The 14077-nt window shown below is 45.8% G+C and overlaps 1 protein-coding gene and 1 long non-coding RNA gene across 2 annotated transcripts; both read left to right on the forward strand.

Annotated features, from left to right (window-relative positions):
* Positions 1–4249: 4249 nt before the first annotated feature.
* On the forward strand, positions 4250–5159 carry LOC115173215 (uncharacterized). The gene is made up of 3 exons (XR_003871572.1): positions 4250–4347; positions 4656–4734; positions 4865–5159. It is a non-coding gene; the product is annotated as an uncharacterized LOC115173215 (long non-coding RNA).
* A 6633-nt stretch (positions 5160–11792) lies between these two features.
* On the forward strand, positions 11793–14035 carry LOC115173216 (receptor-transporting protein 3). The gene is made up of 3 exons (XM_029731133.1): positions 11793–11998; positions 12244–12409; positions 13534–14035. Exons 1-3 carry the CDS (start codon positions 11989–11991, stop codon positions 13883–13885), a joined length of 528 nt encoding a protein of 175 aa, XP_029586993.1. The 5' UTR covers positions 11793–11988; the 3' UTR covers positions 13886–14035.
* Positions 14036–14077: the final 42 nt, after the last annotated feature.

Below are 14077 nucleotides of genomic sequence, written 5' to 3' on the forward strand. Positions count from 1 at the left end.
GGGATTAAGGTCTGGGGAGTTTCCTGGCCATGGACCCAAAATATCGATGTTTTGTTCCCCGAGCCACTTAGTTATCACTTTTGCCTTATGGCAAGGTGCTCCATCATGCTGTGGAAAAGGCATTGTTTGTCACCAAACTGTTCCTGGATGGTTGGGAGAAGTTGCTCTCGAAGGATGTGTTGGTACCATTCTTTATTCATGGCTGTGTTCTTAGGCAAAATTGTGAGTGAGCCCACTCCCTTGGCTGAGAAGCAACCCCACACATGAATGGTCTCAGGATGCTTTACTGTTGGCATGACACAGGACTGATGGTAGCGCTCACCTTGTCTTCTCCGGACAAGCTTTTTTCCAGATGCCCCAAACAATCGGAAAGGGGATTCATCATAGACAATGACTTTACCCCAGTCCTCAGCAGTCCAATCCCTGTTCCTTTTGCAGAATATCAGTCTGTCCCTGATGTTTTTCCTGGAGAGAAGTGGCTTCTTTGGCCCTTCTTGACACCAGGCCATCCTCCAAAAGTTTTCGCCTCACTGTGCGTGCAGATGCACTCACACCTGCCTGCTGCCATTCCTGAGCAAGCTCTGTACTGCTGGTGCCCCAATACCGCAGCTGAATCAACTTTAGGAGACGATCCTGGCACTTGCTGGACTTTCTTGGGCGCCCTGAAGCCTTCTTCACCACAATTGAACCGCTCTCCTTGAAGTTCTTGATGATCCGATAAATTGTTGATTTATGTGCAGTCTTACTGGCAGCAATATCCTTGCCTGTGAAGCCCTTTTTGTGCAAAGCAATGATGACGGCACGTTTTTCCTTGCAGTTTACCATGGTTGACAGAGGAAGAACAATTATTCCAAGCACCACCCCCCTTTTGAAGTTTCCAGTCTGTTATTCAAACTCAATCAGCATGACAGAGTGATCTCCAGCCTTGTCCTCGTCAACACTCACACCTGTGTTAACGAGAGAATCACTGACATGATGTCAGCTGGTCCTATTGTAGCAGGGCTGAAATGCAGTGGAAATGTTTTTTGGGGATTCAGTTCATTTGCATGGCAAAGAGGGACTTTGCAATTAATTGCAATTCATCTGATCACTCTTCATAACATTCTGGAGTATATGCAAATTGCCATCATACAAACTGAGGCAGCAGACTTTGTGAAAATTAATATTTGTGTCAAAACTTTTGGCCACGACTGTACAGCTCTAGCTACTAGCATTCGTTTTCATAGGTAAGATAAGTGTCAAAGTTGGTGAAGTCTAAAATATTATGCAATCTGCTTATGTTACCAAGGTTAAGTTATTGCCCATTTTAGTAAATGCCATTCAGCTAGCTACATTCGTTAGCTATCTAGCTAACGTTTGCTAATGTATCTAGCTATGTAAACAGCTGCCCGCAGTGGGAGATCGCCGCCCGCAGTGGGAGATCGAGGTGGCGAGAGCTGAGAGGCGCTGGTATGAGGAGAGGGAGCGCAACGGACACGGGAGGCAGCCCCACAATTTTTTTGGGGGGGGGCACACGGGGAGATTGGCGGAGTCAGGTGGTAGACCTAAGCTAACTCCTCGTGCTTACCGGAAGCAGCGTGGCTCTGGTAAGACACGTGTTATGCTGTGGAGCGCACGGTGTCCCGAGTGCGCGTTCAAAGCCCGCTGCGCTACATACCAGCCCCCCGCAAGTGCTATGCGAGTGCAGGCATCGAGCCAGGGCGGATGGTGCCAGCTCAGCGCGTCTGGTCTCCGGTGCGCCTCCTCGGTCCAGGTTATCCTGCGCCGGCGTTGCGCACTGTGTCTCCAGAGCGCTGGGAGGGTCCAGTTCGCCCAATGCCTGCTCTCCGCCCGTGCCGGGCCAAAGTGGGCATTCAGCCTGGAGTGTGGGTAAGGAGTGTCCGTACCAGAACTCCAGTGCTCCCCCACAGCCCGGTTTATCCTGTGCCTCCTCCTCGGACCAGGCCTCCAGTGGGTCTTCCCATCCTGGTCCGTCCTGTGCCACCTCCCAGGACTAGGCCTCCGGTGGGTCTCGCCAGTCAACAGTCGTCGGAGCTGCCCGCCAGTCAACAGTCGTCGGAGCTGCCCGCCAGTCAACAGTCGTCGGAGCTGCCCGCCAGTCAACAGTCGTCGGAGCTGCCCGTCAGTCAACAGTCGTCGGAGCTGCCCGTCAGTCAACAGTCGTCGGAGCTGCCCGCCAGTCAACAGTCGTCGGAGCTGCCCGCCAGTCATCAGTCGCCGGAGTGGTCAGACTGCGCTGAACTGCCGGAGTGGTCAGACTGCGCTGAACTGCCGGAGTGGCCAGACTGTGCTGAACTGCCGGAGTGGCCAGACTGCCCTGAACTGCCGGAGTGGCCAGACTGCCCTGAACTGCCGGAGTGGCCAGACTGCCCTGAACTGCCGGAGTGGCCAGACTGCCCTGAACTGCCGGAGTGGTCAGACTGCGCTGAACTGCCAGACTGCCCAGACTGTCCCGAGCTGCCAGACTGCCCTCCGGCCCAGCCCGTTCCTGCTCCCCGCACCAGGTTAGTGGTGCGTGTCCACAGTCCTGTCTGGCCCATCCCTGCTCCCCGCCCTAAGCTAGTGGTGCGTGTCCCCAGTCCTGTCCGGCCCATTCCTGCTCCCCGCACCAAGCCAGTGGTGCGTGTCCACAGTCCTGTCCGGCCCGTCCCTGCTCCCCGCACCAAGTCAGTGGTGCGTGTCCCCAGTCCTGTCCGGCCCATACCTGTTCCCCGCACCAAGCCCACGGTGCGTGTCCACAGTCCTGTCCGGCCCGTCCCTGTTCCCCGCACCAAGCCCACGGTGCGTGTCCACAGTCCTGTCCGGCCCGTTCCTGTTCCCCGCACCAAGCCCACGGTGCGTGTCCACAGTCCGGCACGGCCCGTGTCCGGTCCACCGGTGCCCAATCCTGTTCCGGTCGACGGCTCCGCTCCGGAGCCTGAGCATGCCGCTCCACAGTGGTCCAGTCCGGGCCAGAGGGGTAGGGTTAAGGTGAAGGCGGGGGAGAGAACACGCCCGGGGCCAGAGCCTCCACCAAGGGTGAGGCGCCCACCCGGGTCCCCCCCTAATAGACTTAAGTTTGGTGCGCCGGGAGTACGCACCGCTGGAGGGGGGGGTTCTGTCACGCCCTGACCAGGTGAACTCGGGGATATTGGGTCAGGGTGTGTCATGTTAGGTATTTTTCCTTGGTTTGTGTTTTGTTTACGTTTTAGCCTTGTGTAGGCTCTAGGTGGGATGTTCTAGGTTGGGTTCTGTCGATTCCCAATCAGAGACAGCTGTCGCTAATTGTCTCTGATTGGGATCACATTTAAGTGCTGTTTTCCCCACGCTGTTTGTGGGGTGTTGTCTCGTTATTTGAGCACGTAACGTATTGGCAGTTTTTCCTTGATTTTTGTGTACATGTTTAATTCTAGTGTGTTGAATAAACATGTATTCGCTCCCAGCTGCGTTTTGGTCCGCTTCCTCGTCACCAGACGCCGAACGTTACAACTACCCACCACTGCGACCTGTACGCTCTCGTTGGCTGGCCCTCGCTTCATACTCGTCGCCAAACCCACTGGCTCCAGGTCATCTACAAGTCTTTGCTAGGTAAAGCCCCGCCTTATCTCAGCTCACTGGTCACCATAGCAGCACCCACCCGTAGCACGCACTCCAGCAGGTATATTTCACTGGTCACCCCCAAAGCCAATTCCTCCTTCGGCCGCCTTTCCTTCAAGGTCTCTGCTGCCAATGACTGGAACGAATTGCAAAAATCACTGAAGCTGGAGACTCATATCTCCCTCTCTAACTTTAAGCACCAGCTGTCAGAGCAGCTCACAGATCACTGCACCTGTACATAGCCCATCTGTAAATAGCCCATCCAACTACCTCATCCCCATACTGTATTTATTTATTTATTTATCTTGCTCCTTTGCACCCCAGTATCTCTACTTGCACATTCATCTTCTGCACATCTACCATTCCAGTGTTTAATTGCTATATTGTAATTACTTTGCCACCATGGCCTATTTATTGCCTTTCCTCCCTTATTTTACCTAATTTGCACACAATGTATATAGACTTTTTTTCTACTGAATTATTGACTGTATGGTTGTTTATTCCATGTGTAACTCTGTGTTGTTGTATGTGCCGAACTTCTTTGCTTTATCTTGGCTAGGTCGCAGTTGTAAATGAGAACTTGTTCTCAACTAGCCTACCTGGTTAAATAAAGGTGAAATAAAAAATTAAATAGTGTCTGTATTTTTCCCCCTATATTTTAAGCAGGTCTCTACCGGTGTACCTGCCGGGCCAGCACCTACAGCTCCGCCTGCGTCTGTTTCTGCTGTTCAGACTCCTCCATTGAGGACTACATTGAACTTTTTGTCAATGGTAAATGTAAAAACAAAAATCACAATTTTTCCTCAACTACTATGGCTGCCGTGATAGAATACTGATTCAGATTACATTTACATTTAAGTCATTTAGCAGATGCTCTTATCCAGAGCGACTTACAAATTGGTGCATTCACCTTATGATATCCAGTGGAACAACCACTTTACAATAGTGCATCTAAATCTTTAAGGGGGGGGGTTACAAGAATTACTTTATCCTATCCAAGCCAGATAACCAAGTCACCTGTCAAAAGGATTTTCTCCTCAATTCATTGTGACTATTAGGCTTTTCTCTCTCTTTTGCAGTTCAATAAGCAAAAGTTTTGGGTGCTCTCATGTGTCTGCAGCAAGACCAAACCTTAACTTGGCGAGGAAGCCTGCTCAGGTAAATAAAATACAGGCTAACCTGTAAAAAGCTTGGTTTGTATTGATCTGTTTTTATAACAGTATAACCTTCAATAATCTTTGTGTTGTCTTAAGGGTCAAAAATGACCCACCACTATGTTTGACCCCAGGGTCCACAAGACATGCAGTTGCACCTGCCCAGGACATCGCCTCAACATTCTACATGTTTATCACACCAGCCATCGAAAAAATCATCCTGGAGATGGAATATTTGGAGGGTTTCCGATAATATGGAGACAACTGGAAAAGGATGGATGAGATTGACCTGCGTGCCTACATAGGGCTGCTAATCTTAGCGGGTGTGTATAGGTCCTGAGGCGAGGCTACATGTAGTCTCTGGGATACAGAGAGTGGAAGGGCGATTTTCCGTGCCACCATGCCATTTGATAACCGTGAGTCAAGACGTGTGAGAGACAAACTGGCGGCCATAAGAGAGGTCTGGGAGAAGTGGGTGGAGCGTCTGCCATACCTCTACAACCCTGGGCCTGAATTAACAATGGATGAGCAACTGGTTCCATTCAGATGTACATTTTTATTTTTATATCTGTAATGTAAGTTACTTTCACTGTTAATTTTATTATGTATTGCTGTAATATCATTGATTTATGTTCTTCACGTTTTTATATTGTATCTATTTTATTCTTATTTATTGTTGTTGTTTATACACCTTGTGGGTGTGGGCAATGGTTAAAAAAATGGGAGAAGACTAGTATTTTGTAGTTGAAATCCTCATTGTACAGTATATAAGAATATATCACTATGTTGCCAAAAAAGTTCATGACTGTTATTGTTTCCCTTCAGTAAAATGCATTCAAAACTACTTTCTGCACATTTCTGCTACTTTCTAAGTGCTATCACTTGCTATTTTTTTTTACACATATGCAGTACCTGTCACACTCTGACCTAGGAGAGCTGTGTTTTCCCTGTTTAGTTAGGTCAGGGTGTGATAGGTGGGTGGGCATTCTATGTTTTGTGTTCTATGTTTTGGCCGGGTATGGTTTCCAATCAGAGGCAGCTGTCTATCATTGTCTCTGATTGGAAGCCATACTTAGGCAGCCTGTTTTTCCCTTTGTTTCGTGGGATCTTGTTTTTGTGCAGCTGTGTGTGAGCAGCCCCAGAACGTCACGTTTGTTTCAGTTTTCACCTGTTTTCTTGTTTTGTTCGAGTTCACCAATAAAATATGTGGAACTACCTGCACGCTGCACCTTGGCTAATTTATGACAGGGAATACAAAGATAGCACACGTGACAGTACCTTTAGCAATAATAATAATAAACCTCTACTTTAGTAAAGAAAATAATTATGACATGGTAATGACATGGTGTGTTGTAATAAAAATGAGTGGTGTCCACTGATTAAATGCAGTCTTTCTGCATTGGGAAGAGGGAAAACACAAATATTCACAAAGTTTGTGATGAATGACAGGTTGTTTCTTCATGCAAAATAGATTTGGGGTTTAAAATTCAATTTAGCTGCTTTATTTTAGGGGTTTAGTGAAGGTGGGTCATTTTTTACCCTTAGGACAATGGGAGTATACAGAATGTTAAGACTACACAAGGGTTAATGCAACTACATGTATTTTTTTACTTAGTCCGGCCAAGTTGTCTACAGCCTCTGTCAGTGCCCCCACCCTTGCACCGACCTCTGTGTGTGCCTCAACCCTTCCTCTGGTGTCTGTGAGTGCCCCTACCCGTCTTCTGTGAGTGCCCCAATCCCTGCACCTCTGTCTGTAAGTGGCATTTGACCTACTACATCATGCACTGTTGTCATTTTAGAACTAATACAGAGAACTTACATCAATCAAAACATGATGGAGAAAAACAATTGTGTGTCATGTTTTAAATATCACATGACTGTATTGTCGGTATTCATATACATTTTTGTTCTTTATTTCCTTTATCATTTCAGCATGATGTGCCTAGGAGGCCTGTTCGTGTAACCTGCCAAGATCTTTAATACTGTTTACTCTCAAATCATTTTCATATCAGGTTATATAATAATCTTCCATCATTTCCCCTTTTTCTCTGCCCCTGTTCAGCTCTTGATCAGCCTCTGTGAAGACCACCACTGCCTCTGCTGTCTCTCAGGGCACCGCCAGCTCTGCTACAGCCGCTGTGAAGTCCAGCACTGCCTCTGCTGTCTCTCAGGGCACCGCCAGCTCTGCTACAGCCTCTGTGAAGTCCAGCACTGCCTCTGCTGTCTCTCAGGGCACCGCCAGCTCTGCTACAGCCTCTGTGAAGTCCAGCACTGCCTCTGCTGTCTCTCAGGGCACCGCCAGCTCTGCTATAGCCTCTGTGAAGACCAGCACTGCTGTCTCTCAGGGCACCGCCAGTTCTGCTACAGCCCCTGTGAAGGCCACCACTGCCTCTGCTGTCTCTCAGGGCAGCTCTAGCTATGCTAGAGCCTCTGTAAGTGCTCCCCTCCTTCTACAGCCTTTATGAGGAACCTCAGTACATAACACACTGTTGTTTCTTAATTAACTAATGTTATTACATCCATTAAAACATGGCAGAAACAAAATTGTGTCAGTGTTTTGATTTGATTAAGATATTGTGAGTAATCATATTCATTTATTTTTGTCTTGTTTTGCATTCTGTTCTGTTTTTCATTTTCAGGAGAGCTGATTGGTGTGTGGACTACCTGCTCAGGCCGACTGGGAAGACCATGCAGGAGGAAATGGACCCAGACTAGGAGGAGACTGATTTTGAGCACTATGCAATGGACCCCACAGTTGGTAGTCTTCTGGATGACTTTACCACCACCTCCAGTGCCAAATCTGCTGCCACCAGTACCTGGCCTGCTTCACCCACAGCCCAGTCTGCTGCCAGCCAACTCCACCCATGCATAAAACTTGATTTGTATGATAAGTGGCAACGTGTCACTAGTTTCCATATAGACTCTCCTGCACTCCAGACCTTTTATATCTTCTTTCTAAAATCAGATCGAGCATAAGCCCGCAGTTGCGCTTGTGTGTCACAAATCACTCCCTTCCCACCGCGCACACACTGGTTGAATCAACCAGCGATAGAATGTGTATGCTATTGGATCATTTTCTGTTTCATTTGGATGGGGGGGATTTAAAGCATATCAGTTGGGCCTATAATAGAACATCACACATTCATGTGTTTGATCTTGTAACACGGCTGTAGGAACTTCTAACGCGGCTGCATGGGATTTGTCGGATGTAAAGTCAGGTGGTTTCGTTGCATCCAATGGCAGTGTAGGCGATAAGGTTACACCAGAGTCGCTTGTAGATTTGACAACTATAATGCAGTTCCACCTCCGAAACCGCCAAAACAACCGCTATGCGGGTGTCAACCAACGCTAATCTGATTGAATCCAGCCCTAGAACATGTTTGCATGAATGTTGTCATATGTTTGGATCCTGTTGTGTTATTTACTCAGAATCAGTCAGTTGCCATACCCACTCATTACCTTGGGTTCCTATGGGCTGTGTGTGTGTGTGTGTGTGTGTGTGTGTGTGTGTGTGTGTGTGTGTGTGTGTGTGTGTGTGTGTGTGTGTGTGTGTGTGTGTGTGTGTGTGTGTGTGTGTGTGTGTGTGTGTGGGGGGTTTCACATTTGTCATTAATAAACATTTCTATATTTCAACCAATTCTTTGAATGACTTTCGATTGTAGGTCAATCATTCTTCACTTTTTAATTACTCAAATATGTGGCTCTGATTGTCATATGTCCCACTAGACACACACTGGTTGAATCAATGTTGTTTCCACGTCATTTCAATAAAATGACTTGGAACCAACGTGGAATAGACGTTGAATTAATGTCTGTGCTCAGTGGGATGTGATGTATTTATAATTATATCAGGTAATATGCAGTCCACAAGAAACTGCAACAGTTAACTGATCATTTAAGATCGTAATTGCATAAACAAGGTAACGGGAGTATAGTACAGTAATAAACCAACCTCATTAGAACAACATATGTTATGATTATGCTATCATAATCGTTCCATAAACTCAGGTGATCTTAAATTCACCAATGTGAAAAATTGTTCTTAAGACTTTTGGAGACTATAGTGGTTGTTTGGAAATTGTATTTCTGGCGTTGTGTGGGCGAGTGGGAATTTGAACTGGTGAACTTGTGGTCCAGTCTTCCCCTTCCTCAAACAGGAAAAAACTACATTTTCATTGTTTTTCAGCTTACCATAATAAATAATGAACACTTATATTATGAAGAAGAACCCTCAATTGTTCCCCTCCTTTACATACTATTGTTCCACAGCTTTGGTGCAGAGCAACTTACAGTAGTGAGTGCATACATTTTTGTATTTTTTCATACTGGTTCCCCGTGGGTATTGAACCCACAACCCTGCCATTGCAAGTGCTCTACCTACTGAGCCACATGGATAAACATGTATGACAATGCCATTTTGACTCACTGAATCCTTTTGCTTATTACTGCAGTGGTTTTCAACATGGGGTTGGTGTTCCCACATACCATATCAGTGTTCCCCTGTGGGTACTTGGCCCAGGCCTATCCACCTGGGATAGGCCTAAGACTCATAGGAACATAGGCCAACTGGTAAACTGGACATGAGGAGGTACTTCAGGAAGTATACTATGAGGCAGAGCAAAATGTTATTAGGGGTACAGAAAAATTTAAAAGGTTAAGAACCACTATAACAGAACAAAATCTTAACTGTCATTCCTATCTTACCTCAGAAATCAAAGAAAAGGGCAACTACTACTGCGCCTGCTATTACTATCTGCCTGCTTATTGTTTTGGTCCTTGTTTTCCTAAATAAAATGAGCATAAATACAATGTTGTGTAGTAGTCCAATCTACACTGAACAAAAATATTAATGCATCATGTAAAGTGTTTTCATGAGCTGAAATAAAAGATCCCAGAAATTGTCCAAACGCACAAAAAGCTTAATTCTCTCAAATTTGGTGCACAAATTTTTGACATCTTTGTTAGTGAGCATTTCTTCATTGCCAAGATAATCCATCCACCTAACAGGTGTGGCACATCAAGAAGCTGATTAAACACAGGTGCACATTGTGCTGGGGACAATAATAGGCCACCGTAAAATGTGCAGTTTTGTCACACAAAACTATACCACAGATGCAATTGGTATGCTGACTGCAGGAATTTCCACCAGAGCTGTTGCCAGAGAATTTCATGTTAATTTCTCTACCATAAGCCGCCTCCAAAGCCGTTTTAGAGAATTTGGCAGTACGTCCAACCGGCCTCACAACTGCTACATGTATGGCGTTGTGTGGGCAAGCGGTTTGTTCATGTCAACACTGGGAACAGAGTGCCCCATGGTGGCGGTGGGGTTATGATATGGGCAGGCATAAGCTACGAACAACGAACACAATTGTATTTTATCAATGGCAATTGGAATGCACAGAGTGTCACGTTTGTGTGTAGGAACGGACCAAGGCGCAGCGTGAATATCGTTCCACATATTTTATTATAATGTTAAACTATGCAAGACATACAATAACCCATAAACAAAACAACAAACCGTGACAAAGAGGTGCTACATGCACTAACTCAAAATAATCTCCCACAAAACAAAGGTGGGAAAAACAACTACTTAAATATGATCCCCAATTAGAGACAACGATGACCAGCTGCCTCTAATTGGGGATCATCCAAAAAAAACAACATAGAAAAACAGAAACTAGACCCAAACAACATAGAAAAATTAAACTAGAATAAACCCCCCAGTCACACCCTGACCTACCCTACCATAGAAAATAAAATAAGAGCACACAATGGTCAGGACGTGACACAGAGATACTTTGACGAGATCCTTAGGCCCACTGTTGTGCCATTCATCCGCCACCATCACCTTATGTTTCAGCATGATAATGCACAGCCCCATGTCACAAGGGTCTGTACACAATTCTTGGAAGCTGAAAATATCCCAGTTCTTCCATGGCCTGCATACTCACCAGACATGTCACCCATTGAGCATGTTTGGGATGCTCTGGATCGACGTGTACAACAACTTGCTCCAGTTCCCGCCAAGTCTGGTGATCAGACCAGATACTGACTGGTTTTCTGAATCCACCCCCCCCCCCCTTTTTAAGGTATCTATGACCAACAAATGCATATCTGTATTCCCAGTCATGTGAAATCCATAGAACAGGCCATAATTAATTTAATTGGCTGATTTCCTTATATGAACTGTAACTCAGTAGTCAAAATTGTTGCATGTTGCATTTCTTTGTTAGTTCAGTATATATAAAAACACCATGGTTCACAGAAAAGTTTTAGTTGTTTCTTGACCATTGTAACTGAAACATTATAGTAACTTTATTCTTACCCAGAAATGATTTGAGTAACACACTAAACCAACAGTTAAGTCAACTTAGAGATTACTTTATCATCTAGGAACCTTGTTTTATTATAATCCTTTTATGTTGGGCCTACAATTATCTGTATCCAGCAAATGTTCAACTGATAAAAAATGGCAGTGGTCAGGATCATGCTTGTCTTTATGGCCTAACTGTCAGTGAACATGACAGAATGGGACAGAGCCTTTGCATGTATTTGTATTTATTATGGATCCCCATTAGTTGCTGCCAAGGCAGCAGCTACTCTTCCTGGGGTCCAGCAAAATTAAGGCAGTTTATACCATTTTAAAAACATTACAATACATTCACAGATTTCACAACACACTGTGTGCCCTCAGGCCCCTACACCACCACTACCACATATCTACAGTACTAAATCCATGTGTATATGTGTGCATAGTGCGTATGTTATCGTGTGTATGCATGTGTCTGCGCCTATGTTTGTGTTGCTTCACACTCCCTGCTGTTCCATAAGGTGTTTTTTTTCATCTGTTTTTTAAAATCTAAATGTACTGCTTGCATCAGTTACTTGTTGTGGAATAGACTTCCATATAATAGTGCTGGTCTTCAGTTGCGCTCAGTGACAATGGGAGACAGGGTACAGTGGGCAGCATGCCAAGAACTTGGCCAGCAAAACGTGAAAGTAGACGGTGAGTTTCGGTTTCCAAATCGCAACGTCAGGGCAATAGTACCCTAGACCGCATACACATCCTCAGCGAAAGTAGACGTTCAATTTCAGTTTCCAAATCCCAACGTCAAGGCCACAGCACCCGGGACCATATAAATATTCCCAGCTCATACCGAGCAATATAACAACACCAACAGGAAATTTGTTCTTCAACAGCATTTTGTTAATTTATTCTTCAACATTCTTTAGCATTTGTTCTTCAACATTGAGGGCCATGAATACAGGTACTGTAGGCAATAAATACTTTTAAGTTATTTTGTTTATTTTATCCTGTATAGTTTTGTATTATTTTTGATTGTTTATTTACATAATGGCAGTAGGCCTAGGCATATTTATGTGCATTCATCTGGAAAGTTATTTAATAAGCCCCATCTGCACTTTCTGACCAATCCTGATCTGTGTGTGTGTGTGTGTGTGTGTGTGTGTGTGTGTGTGTGCGCGCGCGCGTGTGTTTGTGTGTGTTGCGCAGACTGGATGCCCACCCTGTGGTCAGAGTGTTTTGAGGAGATGTTGGATGAGGAGCTGGGCAGCAGTGACCAGTGGGCCTTCCACTTCAACTACAGCCTGACAGAAACACTCACCAAGGAGGAGAGGAGGAGAAGATGGCGAGTGTACAGCCACTGTGCCTACGGACAGTACGTTTTTCCCTTACTATAATTATATTTATGCTTTTTACGTATAGGCCTGTGATTTGCCCATAGAGAATGATAGAGGCCTCTAGTGGCCAAAAGACCCTATTAGCATGGGCAGCGCCATTGAGGGCTTCCCTAATTTTAATCTAGTCAACTGGGTGGGACTTCCAACTTCATTGGCTGATCCCTCCTTGTGACCCTGTTGTAGAGTCCTGCACGTGCATGAATTTTAAGCCTGATCCCTACCCATGCCTGTGACATTCAGGCCCTGCCCTACCCAGTCCCGATTGCTTTTGCCAAATTTAAAGCCCGGCCCTGCCCGAAACCCGAAATACAGAGATAACTTCCTCCATTAGTAAATCCATTAGCTGCTCCTCTATGTCTGTCACTCGCTCCCTCCTCGCAGGCAGCTCACTCTGCATGCACTCTGCTCATGGCGGCTCTGGTGCGTTTGTAAATTCACTCTGAATTTATCTACTCCGATTTCAGAGCACTCTGGTCTGTATGTACCAGAGCGCAGAATAATTAATGAATTTAGGAAGCGCAACAGCTGAATATGACCGTGTCATTAAACATCGGCAAAAAAACATAATTAAATTGTTGCCAGCAGCACAGTTACAGTCACTAATGCTCTAGATAACATGAAAGCTTAACCAGCTCTGCTAGGGCGAGTAAAATGGCCAGTGTTAGTGTTCTCTCATTTGTGTCTGGAAGTAGCTAGCAAGATAGCCACATTTTGCTAGTTAGCTTGGGGGTTTGACTGTGGTTATGAGGTCAGAACGCTCGGATCAACCCTACTCCTCGTCCAGAGCGTCCAGTGTGTGCACTGAACGCTCTGAGAGCGAAAAGTTCAGAATTGACTAACAGACAATCAGACAACTCTAGCACAGGTACAAAGATGAGCCATCTATCAATCTCTATGGATTTGCCCCAACTTGGCTCCACAAAGAGCTCAGCAGCTCACAGATTTAGAAGATTGGCACTGCATCACCACAATGTGGAAACAAACCACTTGTCTTCAACTCCTTCTGTTGACTTGGACATGATGGAAGTCCATGCCAATAGATATGCTCTCATTGTAATGCTCCCCCCTTCTCTCTCTCTCCCCCTCTAACTCTCTCCCTCAGGTTCCAGTGTAGTGAGTGTTCTAAGACATGGCCTTCGGCACGGGTGGTGGTAGTGTTCCGTTATCGGCTGTGGGATGAGACAGGCCGGGGGACCGTCCTGATGCGGCCTTTCGGTCAGGCATGCAGACGCTGCCGGGAAGAGTTTGAACTTCCAGGCTTTTCAAAGAATGAGGTGGAAGAGGCACTGCTCCGGCTGTTTGCAAAGATTAGGAAGAACTGCTACGGAGAGGAGGAGGAAGAGGAGGAAGAGGAGGAGGAAGGGTCAGAAGGATCAGAGAAGGTGTGGAAGAGGCCGCATGAGAAAGCCCTGTGTGAAGCCTGCAGACTGGGCATGTGCTGTCAAGAAAAGTAGAGGGGGGGGGGGGGGGGGCACATAGCCTAATGTTGTCTAGAATTCGTTGTAAAAATATTAAAAACAGCACTATCTATAATGTTGTGCTATGGACTTTAGAGTTGTGTAATAAACATGTATTATGTGTAATAAACAAAATCGGAAGACTTTCATGTGCTTTGAGTGTTTTTTACTTCTACAGTTTGCAAATTT

Source organism: Salmo trutta, chromosome 34, assembly GCF_901001165.1.
Source record: "Salmo trutta chromosome 34, fSalTru1.1, whole genome shotgun sequence".
NCBI classification, from domain to species: Eukaryota; Metazoa; Chordata; class Actinopteri; order Salmoniformes; family Salmonidae; genus Salmo; species Salmo trutta.